The sequence below is a fragment of the Microtus pennsylvanicus genome, chromosome 3, assembly GCF_037038515.1.
Source record: "Microtus pennsylvanicus isolate mMicPen1 chromosome 3, mMicPen1.hap1, whole genome shotgun sequence".
Taxonomy (NCBI): domain Eukaryota; kingdom Metazoa; phylum Chordata; class Mammalia; order Rodentia; family Cricetidae; genus Microtus; species Microtus pennsylvanicus.
This window is the reverse complement of record NC_134581.1, coordinates 47,743,916-47,761,999: the sequence shown is the minus strand read 5'-3', so window position 1 is coordinate 47,761,999 and position 18,084 is coordinate 47,743,916. Positions and strand designations below refer to the sequence as shown.

Below are 18,084 nucleotides of genomic sequence, written 5' to 3'. Positions count from 1 at the left end.
CAGCACTCGGGAGGCAGAGGCAGGCGGATCTCTGTGAGTTCGAGACCAGCCTGGTCTACAAGAGCTAGTTCCAGGACAGGCTCCAAAGCCACAGAGAAACCCTGTCTCGAAAAAACCAAAAAAAGAAAAAAATAAATAAAATAAAATAAGAAGGCCCTGGGTTTAATCCAACAGAAAAAAAGTTAGGAAAAAAGTTGAATAAGACATTTTTGTGGTGTCTCATTTACTATATCAAATTGAATACCAGGAGCTCGAGAGACAGTTCAGTGGTTCAGGTACTTGCTGCTTATGCTAAGGACCTGGGTTTGGTTCTCAGAACTCACATCAGGTGTTTCCTATTGCCTACAACTCTAGCTCTCGGGGATTCAACCCTCTCTTCTGGCATCCTTTGGCATAGGCACATATGTGGTGCACATACAAAAATGTAGACAGTCATATACACAAATACACATGTACACTCGTGTACACTCAAGTATGAAAAGGTTAAATACCAAATCTCTTATAATTCTTGTTTAGAATTACTGGTTGGGGGGGTTAAGAATAAATCCTTTTTATCTTACTCTTAGACAAAATAGTTGCAGAAGCAGAAAGGCTGTTTACAAATCCATTGACTCAGGCTTACACCTGCTAGCTGTATACAGGAGCAGTCTGGCTTTTAAGCACTGTGTCCTACGGACCAGCGTGAGCACTGAAAGAACGGTGCTGGGCTAAGGCTGTCTGCGGAGACAGGTGGCTTGCTGTTTGGGTTTTACACTTCGAAGCAGTGTTTTGAAAAGGGATATTTTGAATGTAAATCAAGGGCCCTGGTAGCAGGAAGAATGTTCTGGTCCGAGCACGCTGGAGTGTGTTCATTCTCTCCGCTGACTTGGGAAGGTGAAAGGAATGCTGGCTTTGGCGGGGCCCACTCGAGCGCACTATTGTGCGGGCTTCATTAGCGTCCCTGCGTGCGGCTCAGCGGTCCATTCATGGGCAGAACAAGGCTTTTTAATCTGAACTCAAGGACTTTGTTTAGTAGGTCAGAAATTGTACTGTGCGGCTCCTAATTAACCAGCCATTAGCCAGTGTGTTGTGAAACGCCTCTAATCTTGTCTAATTAAAATGCTATGAAGTTAATTCAGAAATGTGGGAAACTCGGTGCTGGAATGTGCCTTCTGTTTTGTTTATAAATCCAGGGCAGGGAGAAGGGGCTGGGGCTGGGAACGGTTTGATCGAGTTGACAAGCGCTGCCTGTGGACTCTTGTGCGCACGCACGGTGGCTGGCGGCGTGAACCCTTCGTTCTCTGGGTCCGCACCGCAGGAATTAAGCCCACACAGACAGATCCCTTCTGTCCCTCACCTTGCCTATCTTACTAAGAATCCCTGAGAATTTGTTTCTCTGTTTAAAAAACCAAATGCTCACCATGGGACACTCTTCCTTTTCACTTTTAGCGTTAAAAAAGGAAAGACCTGTTTTGACCGATGTAGTATGTTCTCTGGGTTGACCCATGTAGTATTTATCTCTAGAGTAGAGTGAGATTCTTGCAGGCCAGCCTTGCACTGGGTTTGTATTCGTAAAAGGCAGACCCTGTGCGTTCCCCACCCTCTCTGTTTTTGCTCAACAGAAAGCCTGACTTGAAGCCAGGCCATTTGCTTGCTCTGGTCCCGTATTCTGTTGTGCTGTGCTCTCCTTCCTCCCTCCTCCCTACATTCCTCCTGTTTTGACTAGATGGTAAACGACTAGAGATTAGAGAAGGTGGTTTCTTTTCGGCAAATGTTCCAACCAGTAATCTTTAGACAGAGAACTTGATTACTTTTAGGCAGTAAAAGACCTTCTGTGTTCTGAAGGGTGTGGTGTGCAGGCTCATTGGAAGTAACAGAGGTAGCCATGAGGGGAAATGGCCATACTAGATTTATTTTCAATATTTGTTTTTGTTTGTTTGTTTGTTTGGTTGGTTAGTTTGGTTTTCTGAAACAGGGATTTTCTGTGGCTCTGGCTGTCCTGGAACTTACTTTATAGACCAACCTGCTCTCTTACTCACAGAGATCCGCCTGCCTCTGCCTCCCAAGTGTTGGGACTAAAGGTGTGTGCCACCACTGCCTGGCTGAATATTTGTCATTTTAAAACATGGATCCTTTGGTCTAGGTTTAAATAACGAGGAGTATCAGGTGGTCCTTGGGAATGACACAACTCATTACATCATCGATGACCTAGAACCCGCCAGCAACTACACTTTCTACATCGTGGCGTACATGCCAATGGGAGCCAGCCAGATGTCGGACCATGTGACCCAGAACACTCTAGAAGATGGTAAGAAAACACAGCTCTGGGTTATCAAGTGTGAATGTTTGTAGATTTGGTCACTCTCAGTGAGGAAGTCTGTTTGGTTAAATGGAAACGGTTACGTTAAAGCCACAGGCCAGGTGCGATCTCGTATCTCACCCTTGCTTTCGGTCATAACATGATAAAGGACACTTAAAAAAAGATTTTGTTTTTCAAAATTGGCTATAACTTCAGTTCCAGGGGATCTGATGCCCTCTTCTGACTCTGTGGGCACTGCATGCGTATGGTACACAAATTTACACACCGACAAACATTCAAATAATAACGCATTTAAGAAGGTAGTAGATGGTTTTTTAAAAATGAGATGAGTATTTGTAGGCAAGAATCCCCCTCTGCGCAAGCTGGCCAGTGTCTCCTTCCCCAGCAGTTTGCTTCTTTTGTAAAGGGGCTTTCGAGAATCTGCCAAACTTAGGTTTTCTACACTTGACATTTGGTGGACCCCGTGAGTCTCATGGGCTCCTGTAGGGAGCACTTCAGTTCAGAGGACTGTAGGGAGCACTTCAGTTCAGAGGACTGTGCCATTCAACATCAGGGCATGCTCAGGCTCACACACAAACACATAAATAAATTAATAATTAGAAAATAGTAAAATTCATGTTCATTTTTAATATGAGACTTTTGTTTTATTGAGCTCTGCATTTTTCTCTGCCTTCCCTCCTTTTCTTCCCTCCCCTCCTACCCTCTCACATGGTCCTCATGCTCCTAATTTACTCAGATCTTCTATTTTTTTACTTCCCATGTAGATTAGATCCATGTATGTGTCTCTTAGGGTCCTCTAGGTTCTCTGGGATTGTGATTTATAGGTTGGTTTTCTTTGCTTTATGTCTAAAAGCCACTTATGAGTAAGTACATATGATAATTGTCTTTCTGGGTCTAGATTACCTCACTTAAAATGATGTTTTCTAGCTCCATCCATTCTCCTGCAAAATTCAAGATGTCATTATTTATTTTTTTCTGCTGTGTAGTACTCCATTGTGTAAATGTACCACATTTTCCTTATCCATTCTTTGGTCAAGGGGCATTTAGGTTGTTTCCAGGTTCAGGCTGTGACAAACAATGCTGCTATGAGCATAGTTGAGCACATGTCCTTGTGGCATGATTGAACATCCTTTGGTATATACCCAAAAGTGGTATTACTGGGTCTTAAGGAAGGTTGTTTCCTAATTTTCTGAGAAATCGCCACACTGACATCAAAGGGGTTGTACCAGTTTGCACTCTCACCAGCAATGCAGAAGTGTTCCCTTTACCCCACATCCTCTCCAGCATAAGTTGTCATCAGTGTTTTTGATCTTGGCCATTCTGACAGGTATAAGATGGAATTTCAGAGTTGTTTTGATTTGCATTTCTCTGATAGCTAAGGATATTGAACATTTCCCTAAGTGTCTTTCAGCCATTTTAGATTCCTCTGTTGAGAGTTCTCTGTTTAAGTTTGTACCCCATTTTTTTGATTGGATTATTTGTTCTTTTGATGACCAATTTCTTGAGTTCTTTGTATATTTTGGAGATCAGACCTCAGTCTGATGTGGGGTTGGTGAAGGTGTTTTCCCATTCTGTAGGCTGCCGTTTTGTCTTGTTGACTGTGTCCTTTGCTTTACAGAAGCTTCTTAGTTTCAGGAGGTCCCATTTGTTAATTGTTTCTCTCAGTATCTGTGCTGCTGGGGTTATATTTAGGAAGTAGTCTCCTGTGCCAATGTGTTCAAGTGTACTTCCCACTTTCTTGTCTATGAGGTTCAGTGTGGCTGGCTTTATATTGAGGTCTTTGATCCATTTGGACATGAATTTTGTGCATGGTGATAGATATGGGTCTGTTTTCATTCTTCTACATGTTGAGATCCAGTTATGCCCGCGCCATTTGTTAAATATGCTTTCTTTTTTGCATTTTATATTTTTTGCTTCTTTGTCAAAAATCAGGTGTTCGAAGGTGTGTGGATTAATATCTGGGTTTTTGATTCGGTTCCATTTTTCCTCCTGTCTGTTTTTATGCCAATACCAGGCTGTTTTCAGTACTATAGCTCTGTAGTAGAGTTTGAAGTCAAGGATTGTGATACCTCCAGAAGTTTCTTTATTGTACAGGATTATTTTGGCTATCTTGGTTTTTTGCTCTTCCATATGAAGTTGAGTACTGTTCTTTCGAAGTCTGTGAAGAATTTTGCTGCCATTTTGATGGGCATTGCATTGAATCTTTAGATTACTTTTGATACGATTGCCATGTTTACTGTGTTAATTCTACCTACCCAAGAACATGGGAGATCTTTCCATTTTCTGGTGTCCTCTTCAATTTCTTTCTTCAAAGATTTAAAGTTCTTGTCATACATTTGTTTGGTTAGAGTTACTCTGAGATATTTTATGCTATGTGTAGCTATTGTGAAGGGTGATGTTTGTCTGATTTCTTTCTCAGCCCATTTATCATCTGTATAAAGGAGGGCTACTGATTTTTTTTTTTGAGTTAATCTTGTATCCTGCTACATTACTGAAAGTGTTTATGAGACTCTTACGCATCAAAAAATTTCTTAGTTGCAATTCTGGCTCCTGGGCTTTTGTCCTCTCACGTGACACACCCTCCCTTGCTTCGAAGGTATTTTGGTAGACTTATGTGTGGATTTGTCTCTTATTATATGATTAGCCCATATTCATCTCAGGTAACCCTAACAATCCCAGCAAACTGATGGCCATACTTGGATGGCCCCCTCATTGTGTTTCCTTTTTTCTGGCTGGAAGTCAGCTTCACTGAGAACCTTTCCTCCTGCCCGGAGCATCTCCATAGTAACCATGTTATGTGTTGCCATTGAGAGGACCCATAAATATGACTGTGCTGAGTAGAAGCTTGATTGTAAATCTTTATGAACAATGTATTTTCTCACTTCACTAGTGCCCCTAAGACCTCCCGAAATTAGCTTGACGAGCCGAAGTCCCACCGACATTCTCGTCTCCTGGCTGCCAATCCCTGCCAAGTACCGGCGCGGCCAAGTGGTGCTGTATCGGCTGTCCTTCCGCCTGAGCACTGAGAATGCCATCCAAGTTGTGGAACTCCCGGGGACTGTGCATGAGTACCTCCTGGAAGGCCTGAAGCCTGATAGCGTCTACCTGGTCCGGATTACTGCTGCCACCCGCGTGGGGCTGGGAGAGTCATCCGTGTGGACCTCACACAGGACGCCCAAAGCCACGAGTGTAAAAGGTAACACCTCCCAAGGACCTTTCAGGAAGAGAAAGTGTTTTACTTCGGAATTAGAATTTTCCACTCTTACTTACATGTAACATCTGTATCTTGTTTGTTTTTTAAATTCTTATGTTCTGTTTTGTGTGTATAGGTGTTTTGCCTGCATGCATGTCTGCCCACCACTTGTGTGCAGAGGCCAAAAGAAGGCGTCAAATCCCTGGGACTGGGTAACGGGTGGTTGTGAGCTGCCTTGTGGATGCTGGAAATTAAACCCGGGTCCTCTGGAAGGACAGCCCGTGCTCGTAACTGTTGAGTCATCTCTCCATCCCATTTTTTTCCATCCCATATTTTATGTTTTTGTTTCATGTTTGCAAATATTACACAGGTTATGAACTTAATTGAAAAACCTAAACATTTCCTTGGGACTGGTACCATAGCTCATTTGGCAGGGTATTTTCCTAATATTCTCAAAGCCCTGACTGAGTTCAGCACCTAGAATCGCCTTAACCAGGTCTAGTGCTTCAAAGCTGCATTCCCATACATACTCCCAGCTCTAGAGAGAAGTTGAGGCAAGGGATGGGAAGGTCATCGCTGACTGTGGTTACTGAGGTTGAAGCCAGCATGGGATATGAAAACCTATACTATGAAAACCTATCAAAGAAAGTGCAGAAAGAGGAGTGGGCTGCCGTGTGGTCAGCAGGGCACTTGCCGTGTACAAGGTCCTAGGTTCATAAATAAACTAAGGCTTTGATTAAACTTTTCTGTTTGTCCATTTGAGGGTAGAGCTGATGAGTCCCGGTCAGACTGGATACCAGAGGGAGCGTAGTAACTGAGCCCTACTGAATGGTGCCGTGTGCTCTTCAGTCATGAGTTCAAAAGACAGTTCGAAATGTAGGCTGTTACTCATGTGGCGTCTGACATGGCTGGGCTGTTGTCAACTGACTGGAAATACTCTTCAGAAAAAATTAGAATACACAGTTCACTTTTTAAAATTATTTATTTATTATGTATACAATATTCTGCCTACACGTATGCCTGCAGGCCAGAAGAGGGCACCAGACCTCATTACAGATGGTTGTGAGCCACCATGTGGTTTCTGGGAATTGAACTCAGGACCTTTGGAAGAGCAGGCAATGCTCTTAACCGCTGAGCCATCTCTCCAGCCCCGTTCATTCTTTTTTTTTTTTAAGTTGCGTTTACAAATATATAGATACTAACTTGTTACGTGTTTTAGTCTTTTAGGTGGTATATTTTAAATCCTAGTTCTAAACTAAACATCATTATGAAATGGGTAAATATTGTGTGTGTGTGTGTGTGAGAGAGAGAGAGAGAGAGAGAGAGAGAGAGAGAGAGATATGTGAAGTCACATGTGTGGAAAGCAGAGAACTTGTGGGAGTTGGTCTCTTTTTCCACTTGGTGGGACCTGGGTCTCGAACTCAGTTCATCAGATTTCCCCACGGAGCCATCCTGCTGGGTGTCACTGTGCAACTTTGAACATTAGGTCGGAGTGTGATGGTTGGACTCTGTGGCGCTGGCTCAAAGCTGAGAGTTGTGTGCTGCGTTCTGGCTTCCTGTGGACTGGGTTGTTGACACAGCGCTGTCTCTTCTAGCCCCTAAGTCTCCTGAGCTGCATTTGGAACCCCTGAACTGCACTACCATCTCCGTGAGGTGGCTGCGAGACCCCGAGGACCCAGCCGCCATTCAGGGCTACAAGCTCTTTTATAAAGAGGAAGGGCAGCAGGAGAATGGGCCTGTCTTCCTAGACACCGGTGACCTGCTCTATACGCTCAGCGGCTTGGGTGAGTGTGCCTGCGCAGTGCAGATCCGTTATCCCCCTGCTGCGACCAGTGGCGGAAGAGGCTGACTGTGACCTTACACGGGTCTCCTTTCCTCCCACTCTGGGGATCTGTTTCTCTTTTTAATGGTCGCTTAACAGCGAGATCTCGATCTGTTATTATGGGTATCCGTTGGAGGTAGAAGAGGATTGTAGGGGCCGGCAAGATGGTGCAGTGGGCACAAACACTCGCTGTGCAAGCCTGGTGACCAGAGCTCAGTCCCCCGATGTCAGTGTGGAAGGGGGAACTGACCCCTGAGAATTACCCTTTGTCCTCCACATGCATGCAGACTTGTGGATGCCTGCGCCCACGTTACACATGTCTGTTCACACACACACATAAAACAAAGAATAAGATTGCAGAGTGAAGATTTTGCAAAGTGATTTTAAGTACGTTTAACTTAGAATTTGCTTGATTGCTATATTGGTATAAAACGATTTACATAAATGGCGTATAACAATGCCCCTACCTCGGCCCCGCATGGCTGTAAATATTTACTCCATGGTCTCAGACGCACTGGAGATAAAACACACACCCCTGGTGTTGGCGTCATCTGTATTCTCAGAGACACTGCCTTGTCCTTATTTTATTTTCTTTATAGGGGAAAAGAACTCCATGATGTAATCATGTTTAAAAAATTATGAGATTGGGGCTGGGGAGATGACTCAGTTGTGGAGAGCTTGCCTAACACGCATGAAGGTTTAATCCCTAGGTTTAATCTCCAGCTCTGCAGTGAGAGGGAAAGAGAGGGAAGGAGGGGGACAGGAGCTCTGAGACAGAGAAAGACACAGTGGGAGACCAGAGAGACCCCCTGGACTGAACCGCTGTGGCTTCTCCTTTCAGATTACCCTTTGGAGATGATGTCAGGGGAGACGCTCTAGTGTGGGCATCACCATTTCCATCCCTGGGTCAATAGGACACGCTGTGAACCTGTCCCCAGATGCAGGAGCACAGAAATCCATCCCATGGTTCCTTGCCATGGTTTTCCAGATGGTGTTTTGCTTGTAATCTTATTATTTGGTTTTTAATTTAATCTGCATTCAGTTAAATAAATTTACTGTCGATCTCTGTCATGAAGCTTATAAATGATGAGCCGTGACATATGGTCCAGGTCGAGCTTCCTCCTTAATCCACTGGTTACGATGATGTTAGCCCAGCCTCTAGGGCCCGAGACTTCCATGCTTGTGGCTTCTTGGTGCCCTCTCTTTCCATGGAGCTCGTGGTTGCTGAGGGGGGACTTGTTGCTTGTATCCAGTCGGAAAACAGGCTGTGAGACAGTTGGTGAAGAGCTGTAGATCAAGGCGGGGACGGTCCAGTGGTTATGAGCATGTACTACTATTGCAGAGGACCAGAATCTGGTTCCTGCATCCGGATGGCAGCTCACACCCACCTGTAACTACCGCTGCAGGAGACCATCTGCACTTGCACGTCGATGCTCCTGCAGACACATAAATCAAAATAACTTCTAGGGGCTAGAGGGATGGCGCAGAGACTAGAGCACTTGCTGCTGTTCCTGAGGACACAAGCATTCACGTGGCACCTCAGCCACCTGTAACGCCAGTCCCAGGGGAATCTGACAACCTCCTCTGGCCTCCAAGGACACCAGGTACACACATAAGCACATAGATACATACGCAGGCAAAACACTCATATGCATAAAATGAATAAATGTTCAAAAATATACAAGAAAAAAGTGTATAGATCAAACTCAGTACTTCAATTTTCCTCGTTGTTAAGGAAGTTGAAATATGTAGGAGAAACAGAAACATATTCTTCAACATGATTCTTGGGCATACATTCCAGCTAGTTTATCTTAAAAAGTTGTTTAATTGCTTAGAAAGTAAAATAAACTCCGCTCTTGCAAGAAGCTCAGAAATGTTGCCCCGAGACTTTGCCAGCAAGTGGGGTGGTGCACAGTTGTAATCCCAGTGCTCTGGAGAGGGTGGTAGGGGGGTGTGGACTTGGAGATCATCTTCAGCTATGTAACAAATTCATTTGTCTCAGAAAACAAAACAAAACAAAACAAAACTCACCAGTAGTTAAAAGCAATTCTTTAACGTGTTGTTAAAATTTATTTTTGTTATTATTTTTACCATGTGTATTTGTGTAGGGTATGTGCACAGGACTGCAGGTGCCCTCAGAGGCTTGAAGGAAGTGTCTTACCTCCTGGAGGTGGGTAGGGAGAATCAGATCCTCTGGAAAAGCAACGTGTGCTCTTACCTGCCGAGCCACCTCTCCAGCTCCAATTAGCTAACATCTAAAAGTTTTCTAGGGCAGCTGTGAATGGAATAGATAAGGAAAAGACGCATATATACAGAATGTTCCATATTTTATCCGTTTGGAGAGAGGTAGAGGAAGGGAGATAGGCCCACTGATTTTTTTTTTTTGAATTCTTATGCTCTCCAAATAATAGCTCTCAAAACTATAAACTTGTTTCCTCTTACGTTTTAAAAATCAGTTCTATGGGGCTGGGAAGGCGGCTTGATGGGAAAGCGCACGAGGACCTGAGTTTGAATGCCCAGAACCCATGTAAAGCTGGTCGTGATGTCACGTGACTGTAATCCTAGCGTGCCTACGAGGACGTGGGGAGGAGATGGGAGACAGGAGACTCTGGGAAGCTCAGGGACAGCTAGCCTGGTGTGCCAGGCCGTGGGGGTGGGGGATAGGAAGGTGGGATAATAGATCCTGTCCCAAACAAGGTGGGAGTAGGGAGTACTGACACCTGAGGCTATCCTCTGACCCTCACACATATGCCATGCCGTGTGTGCACAGACGGCACATATGTGATCATACACGTGTACTAGTTTTGCTGTAACATCTGCTATGTGTGCCATTTGAAGTAGCTCCATCTAGAATCACTTTTGTGTGGGGAAGCACACGTATTTACTCATGTACTTATGCATGTGTGCAAACACACACACACACACACACACACACACACACACACACACACACACGGAAGCCGGAGGTTAAAGTCGGTTGTCTTCCTTCCGCTCTCCACCTTGCCTTTTGGAGACAAGTTCCCCCTCACTGAACTTGGAGCTCTGACCGGTTAGATAAACTGAGCAGCAAGCCCCAGGGGCCTCCTGTCTCTGCCTTCCCAGTGCTGGGATTCCATAGGTTGTGTTTTTATGTATGTGCTACCGGATCCAAACAGAGGCTGTCATGCTTGGGAGGCAAGTATGTTACTCGCCATCTCTCCAGGCCCGTAAAGTCACTTTAAATGCGTCAACTAGAACATTATTTTGGGATAGCGGACATGCTGTATCAATTTAAGTAGCTCCGTGTTTCCTGACTGTAGAATTAGTTTGAGTGACTGGATTGCTTGAGTTCAAGGTAGCGAGGCCTCTGTACTTGTAGGTACTCCTAACCAGGCAGCAGGTTCAGGATCCCTGCATCTGCTGGTAACACCCCGAGTGGCTGGCGGGGATGTGGCTGTGTGAGTTCAAGTACTGTTCAGCTGTAGAGCAGAGACTTTTTTCAAGGTGCCTTCTAACCTGAGAGTCTGGATTCTAATCTGCTTTATTAAGTTCCCATCAAAGCCTGGCCGAGCTTTTGGCAGGCAAGTGTTAAGATGTGGGAAGGGCAGGGTGCTCCGTGAAGGGGACAGCTGACCATCTGGGACCGTTTTTAGCCAGAGCATCTGGCAGTGGCTGCCTGTTTAACAGAGAGTGATGTGTCCAGAGGGCAGTAGGTTAAGGGAACCCTGTTTGTGCCTGGGCTGGTGAATGCAGGCTTTCACAGAGCTCTTGCCGGGGAAGGATGCTCAGAGTGGAGCCGGCTCTCCTAAGTGGGCTTGGAAATGAATTCACACGCTTCTGCTTACTGATCGAGTGTCAGTTTTGTATAACAAACTGCTTTCTCAGAATTTCATTTTCACACCAACCCCCTCTGAGCGCCAACCCCCCAATCGTCGCTGCTTTCGTTTCTGGTAATTAAGTTTTCTCTTTAGAAAGTATGTTATTAGGACATGATCTCCCTGGAAATGTGTACAATTCTTTGTTCTACAAGACAGAAAAGCGAATGTATTTATATCTTTAAGCTAATTTAAGTGTTTAAAATTTAAAAAGAAAAGATGACGAAAAGCTGTGAGAGGTCCAGGTTCTGCTTAAAACAGGAAGGATGAAGCCAAATGATATTTAATTGGCTGGCTTGCCCAGTGTTCTTGCACGTACCCGGTTAACTAAATTTAATTGGTGTTATTAGTGGGAGGCATTTTACATCATTTTACTCTAATGCTTCAAAGCTGGGGTCCTTTAGATGTGGACTCCTTTGTAGGTTGAAGAAATCTCATGTCTTAAATTATTATATAATTTAATAGTAAATTATATAATAGTGCATATATGATATAGTAATATAATATATAAAACATATAATGCGTAATGACATACTATATGATAGTTTAATATCATATGTAATAGCTTTATATGTACAAGGCCTGGTGTCCAGTCCCCAGCATTTAGTAATAAAGTGTGATATGAATTTAATAGAGCAGAGGAAATATTTGAGTGTCTCTAGTTTGTTCTGGTTTGACTCTGAAATGCAGTTTGCTTTCTTGGGATCTGGCTTGCTTTGTCGGGAGGGGAAGAAGAAAGCATCAGGCTTGTGACTTGGTCACTTTTGGGACCTGTTCTGAGTGTTGTGCTCATGATCCTTCAGGATTTACTCATAAGTTTTTCCTTGCCTCTTTGTGTGTTCATCTAAGCTACAAGATAAATGTTTGCAGCATTTATCACACAATAGACAAAAAATAATAAGACATCTATGTCCCCTGATATAGTTAATTGAAAAAAATTCCCCTTAATTATTTATTTAAAAAAATAAATTTTACGGTTATTTGTTTTTATTTTGTGTGTGTGTGTGTGGGCATGCGCGTGTCACAGAGTGGATGTGGAGACCCAAGGACAAAGAAGTCAGTTTTTTCTTGCATCGTGTGGGCTCTGGGGATCAACTTAGCTTGTCAGTGTTGGCAGCAAATGCCTTTACCTGCTAAGCCATCTCATCAGCCCAGAGAGAGAGAGACTTTAAATCCTGACTCTAGTGCCTAGGTGGTGTTTAATCCCAGCACTCAGGAGGCAGGGATAGTTGGATCGCTGTGAGTTTGAGGCCAGCTTGATCTACAAAGTGAGTTCCAGGGTAGCCAGGGCAGTTACACAGAGAAACCCTGTCTCAAAAAAAAAAAAAATCTGACATTAGTGTGTCTGACCACAGTAGGACTGTTTCCACAAGCCAACGGCAGCTACAGGCCTATCTTTATTCTTTCAGTTTGGAAACAGTCCTGCCCTGTCAGGTCTTCCTGTGGTTGGCTTGAGAATCCGAAGGTGCCCGTTACCACTCCCTCCCTCTGTCATTTCCGGCATTCTTGCAGATCAGACAAAAGTACCAGCTGTGAGCATTGTCTCTCTTGCCTAGGATTGACTTCAAATTCTGCAGCTTGATGGCAAATCCTGGCTCTTCGCTTAATCTTTTAGCTGGAGACAGTATGAACAATGCCTGTTTAAGGACGCAGGAGAGTGGAGTGAAGGGATGCAGACGGAGGTTGGTGCCGCACCCTGCAAACGGCGTCCAAACCCCACAAGAGATGCCAGCTGTTCCTGTTTGTAAAACTCTTCCCCCAGAGCCGGGCACAGCTTAGCGGCAGAGCGCTTGCATAGCACACATCAAGCCTTGGGTTGGATTCCAGCCCTGAGAAAAAGAATCGATTTCCCAGGGTGGAGCCTGTATTTTAAAAAGTTTTTCCCAAGTTTTGTTGTTGGTAGTGATGATGTAGACTTGGGTTTTCTGAGACATCGTTGATCTGGGATTTGTCCAAGGCTGGCCTTAAACTCTGGTCCTCCTGCTTCCGCCTCACATGCGATAGAGTTACAGGTATGTGCCACCTCAAAACAGCTTTCCTCAAGTCAAAGTCTATCATGTTTATTAAATTTGGGCACAAATGTTTCTTGAGACATAATGTGTTTGCATACATGTGCGGATGTGGTGTGTGTGTGTGTGTGTGCGCGCGCGCGTGCGTGTAAATTAACCATATATTTGTTAAGCCACAGATTTTATTCAGTGAGTTTAGATGCAGCCTAAAGTTCTTTCATTTCTTCCTACTTTTGAGAATAGAGTCTAAGCTGAGGGTCAGCGAAATTTTCTCCTTAATAAGGTGGAAAGCAAATGCTCTTGCTTTTGTGTGTGTTATGGTCTGAAGTCTTTTGTCTTCACAGAACCCCTGTGTTGAAGCCTTAAGCCCTAATGTGCTGTGTTTAGAAACAGGACCTGTGAGAGCCCGGGGAGGGTTCAGTGAGGTCCTGAGGATGGGGTCCTAATCTGCTTTTTATTTTCCCAAAGAAAGAAGGGAAGGCATGTATTACAAAATAGTTAGAAAATAGGAAGGCTCGTTAAGTATCTAGAAAGAAAAGATTCAGTCATGAACTAAAGAGCCCAGATATGGAGCCACCAGAGCCTAAGGTGGTTTAGTCTCATGCAGCTCTCGAAAGAGAAGGGGTGGGGGTGGGGGAGGACAGACAGACTGGGACTTTCCCATTCTCCCTTCCCTGCTCCCTCCTCCTTCCCATAAATTCCAGATTTCTCATAGTCTTTGGTTTCTCTCAGTGAGCAGAGTTACATTTTGACTTACATTTCTTGCAGCTGTATAAGAGTTTTTGCATCTCTTGGATTCCCATATTCCCTTTCCTGGTTATAGGCCTGACTTATTATTGTTCTTCTCAAGGATTACAATGAAATAGACTTGACATTTAAACAACAGTGTTATACTTGGCATGGATCTCATCAAGAAATTGTCTTGGGGCTGGAGAAGTTGCTCAGTGGTTATGAGCATTAGATGTTCTTTCTGAAGACCTGGTATCAGTTACTAGCACCTGCATAGCAACTCAAAACCATCTGCAACTTTTAAATCCAGAGGACCTGATGCTTTCTTCTGGACCCCTTGGACACCAGACATGCATGTCGGGCAGACAAAACACCCGTACACATAAAATAAAAACAATTGAAATCTTTTTTGTATTTTTCATTTGTTTTTTGTTTTTTTGAGATAGGGTTTTTCTATGGCTTTGGACCCTGTCCTGGAACTAGCTCTTGTAGACCAGGCTGGCCTCAAACTCACAGAGATCCGCCTGCCTCTGCCTCCCGAGAACAATTAAAATCTTAAAGAAAGATATTGTGGGATGTGTGTACATTGTGTGAAGGATATGCTGCTATGATGGTGTAATAAAAAGCCAAACAGCCAATAGCTAGGCAGGGGGTATGGGTGGGACTTGCAGGCCAGAGGGGAGGTAGGAGGAGGAATCTAGGCGCTTGAGAGAGCCCCAGACACAGAGGAAGCAGAATGGGAGATGTGTGACAAAACATAGATTATTGGAATTGGTTTAACTTAAAATACAAGACCATGTTAAAAATAATCCTAAACTTTCATAATTGCTAAGTCTCTGTGTTGTTCTTTGTGAGCTGGGGGCCCATAGGAAAATCTGACTCTGAAAAAGAAAACCAATCAATGAACAGGACTTTCTGAGAGAGCTGGCACACACCTGTAATCCGAGCCCCGTGGGGTGAGGCAGGGCAGTGGAGAATTTGAGCCCAGTCTGGGCTGCAGATCCCACTGCGGAACCCATCTAGGTTTTTCGTTTTTTAAAGATTTTATTTTTGTTCTGTGTATGTAGATGGTGAGGGGATCTGCCCAGTTGAGTGCAAGGGCTGGCAGAAGCCAGAGGTGTTAGATTCCCTAGAAGAGGTATAGGCAGTTAGGAGCTGTGCAAGGGTTGGCAGAAGCCAGAGGTGTTAGATTCCCTAGAAGAGGTATAGGCAGTTAGGAGCTGTGCAAGGGTTGGCAGAAGCCAGAGGTGTTAGATTCCCTAGAAGAGGTATAGGCAGTTAGGAGCTGTCTGGCGTGGGTGCTGAGAACCAAACTCAGATCCTCTGGTGCATGCCTTTAATCCCAGCACTTGGGAGGCAGAAGCAGTTGGATCTCGGTGAGTTTGAAGCCAGCCTGGTCTACAGAGTTAGCTACACAGAGAAACCATGTCTCGAAAACAAACAAACAAAAAAACAAACAACAAAACAAAAAAGAGAGAGGAAAGGAAGGAAGGAAGGAAGGAAGGAAGGAAGGAAGGAAGGAAGGAAGGAAGGAAGGAAGGAAGAAAACACGAATCTGCTCAGGAGGCTGAGTTGGAACATCACGGGGCTGAGGCTGGATGGAGGCACAGAACAAGTCAGTGCCTCAGAAAACAAAACCAAGGACCAACCCCACAAATCCATTTGTAACTGTCTTCCAATACCACTTTATTGCGGATACCGAATGAGGAATGACGCCACTTTTGGTTTTGTTTTTTTTTGCCGTAAGAATCGAGTCTGGGGTTTGCACGTGCTAGGGAAGTGCTCTGCCATGAGCTACACCCCCAGGTCCCCACTTCCTATTATTACTATTTTTTAATCTCTTACTTTGTAGCTCAGGCTGGCTATGACCTCACTGTGTAGCCCAGACTGGACTTGAACTCATGGTCTTCCTGGCTTAGTCTCCCAAATGCTAAGATTATAGGTGTGCACGACCACACCCAGATCCAAATAGTGTTCTCTCTCAAATTATTTTCCAACCAGTTGTATCCAGACATGTTCAAGCCATGACTCAAAGGGCAGATGTGTCCCCGCACGGCTATGAGTGAGTGAAACTTGACCATTTGCAAAGGAAAATATCACATCACAATGCTGAAAGATGGGACCACCTGATGAACCATTTTAGTTCCTAGGCAGGGTCACGGGCATCTGGCCGTGTTGTTAAACTTTGCCAGTGTCAAGTGCAGACTTTATATATAGTTTCCTTTCAAAGTTCCCTCCCAAGACCGACAGCATTCGGCTCCTCCAAACCTGTGACTTTCATGTATGAGGGTAAAGCATTGACACTTTGGGGTACCAGCTTTTTAGCCAAGTCTATGACTGTGCCCAGGCATGTTAATTTATCACTCCCTTGAGTTACTCCAGGAGGTTCCCAATGCCGAGTCTAAAAGCACATTCTGGCCCCCGGGAAAGATTAGTTACTCTAGGCTTGGTGCAACTCATATTGGGAAGTTAGGACACTGTCAGATTAGTTTGATTTTGTGTTGTAGAATATGAACAAGGGAATAAACAAATCACCACGGATTTAATTAATTCACGACGTAAATGATGTGTTCCTTAACTCCTAGGTGAACCCCGGGAGTAGTCCTTCGAAAAGAGAATATTTTTCAGCCCGCTGAACTGTGTGATGGGCTCTTGGCACCACAGTCCTGTTTTCAACGCCCTCCATAGCTCTGTGGAGCACAGTGGGCACAGAAGCGCAGGGGGTCTGGATGGCAGGGGCCGGTGGCTGCTGCTGGAATTATGTTACAGACGCTTCTTGGTCTTGCAAATCAGAAAATGACGTAAATCTAGAAATTTCTGATAATGACCTTCAGTAACCACTGACAGTGAACCCTAGAATCAAAACCAACCCCACAAAATGAAATTTTGGCCCCTGTGGTTCTTTGCTTGGCTCCTTTGTGAAGACACTGCCTCGGAGACAGAGATCACTAGACAACTAAAATTTCTTTTCTTTTTTAAAGGATTTTTAAAAAGTGTATGTGTGTGTGTATATATGCATGTGTATGTATGTGTATGTGTGTGTATGTATGTGTGTGAATATGTATGTGTGTATGTGTGTGCATGCATGAGTATGTATGTGTGTATGTGCATGTGTGTATATATGTGTGTACATGTGTATTTATGGATGTGTGTACATGTGTATATGTGTGTGTGTGCGTTCATGAGTGTGTATGTGTGTATGTGCATGTGTGTATATGTGTGCATGTGTATGTATGTATATGTGTTCATGTGTGTGTATGTGTGTATGTGCCTGCGTGCATGAGTTTGTATGTGTATATGTGCATGTGTGTATATGTGTGTGTATGTTCGTGTGTATGTGTGTGTATGCACGTGTATGTATGTGTGTGTTCATGTGTCTATATGTGTGTGTGTGCATGTGTATGTATGTGTGTGTGCACGTGTATGTATGTGTGTGTGTGTGCATGTGTGAGTACTGGTGTCTGAGGAGGCCAGCAGAGGCCCTGGCTCCCCTAAACCTGGAGGTACAGGCAGGTTACAGGCCTTCTGATGAGAGTGCTGGAAGCCAAACTCCAGTTCTCTGCCAGGTCAGTACGCTCAATCCCTGAACCATCTCTTTGATTCCAAAAGAAGCAAAATTTCTATTTTTAAGGTGGATGCAAAACATATTTTTTTCTGAGCACTTAGGTATATTTATGACTGTGTTCTATGTGAATTTGTCATACTTCCTTTTATAAAATTCTAGTCAAGTTTTTTATTATCCCAAATTATGTATTTTAACTTTCATTTGTTTGCAGTTTCTTGATTTTTTTTTTTTGGTTTTCAATCTCGCATATTTGTTGAGCATGCGTACTGCGTATCAGGCATGTGTTCGTTGGCACGCTGAGTATGGACATAAGATGGCTTGCCAATTCCAAGAATTTCCAGCTGAGCGTGGAGGACTTAGCAGTGTTTCTCAGAAGATGTGCTGCCATAAGATACAATTGCCACATAGGCCAAGTGTTCTAGAAGCTCAGAGAACAAATGATTTTTACCTCATAAAAAAGACTGTTTTGCAGTGGTATGGAGGAAATTCACTCTGATCAGAGGTGCTTAAAAGGCACAAACCCAAAAAGACTCAACAGGCAGCCTCTTTGGTATGCTGCGGCTGAAACGTGGTTGTGTGGGAACAAACTGCCGAGGGCAATGGCTTTAGCATC

General features: G+C 44.2%; 1 protein-coding gene across 1 annotated transcript in view; it reads left to right on the top strand.

Moving 5' to 3' along the window:
* The window catches only part of Prtg (protogenin), a 108,061-nt gene that overhangs the window by 48,342 nt on the left and 41,635 nt on the right, over positions 1-18,084 (top strand). The window contains exons 9-11 of the mRNA XM_075967753.1: positions 2,123-2,287; positions 5,190-5,495; positions 7,088-7,276. Of these exons, the coding sequence (XP_075823868.1) occupies positions 2,123-2,287; positions 5,190-5,495; positions 7,088-7,276 (660 nt within the window). The remainder of the gene's footprint in view (positions 1-2,122; positions 2,288-5,189; positions 5,496-7,087; positions 7,277-18,084) is intronic.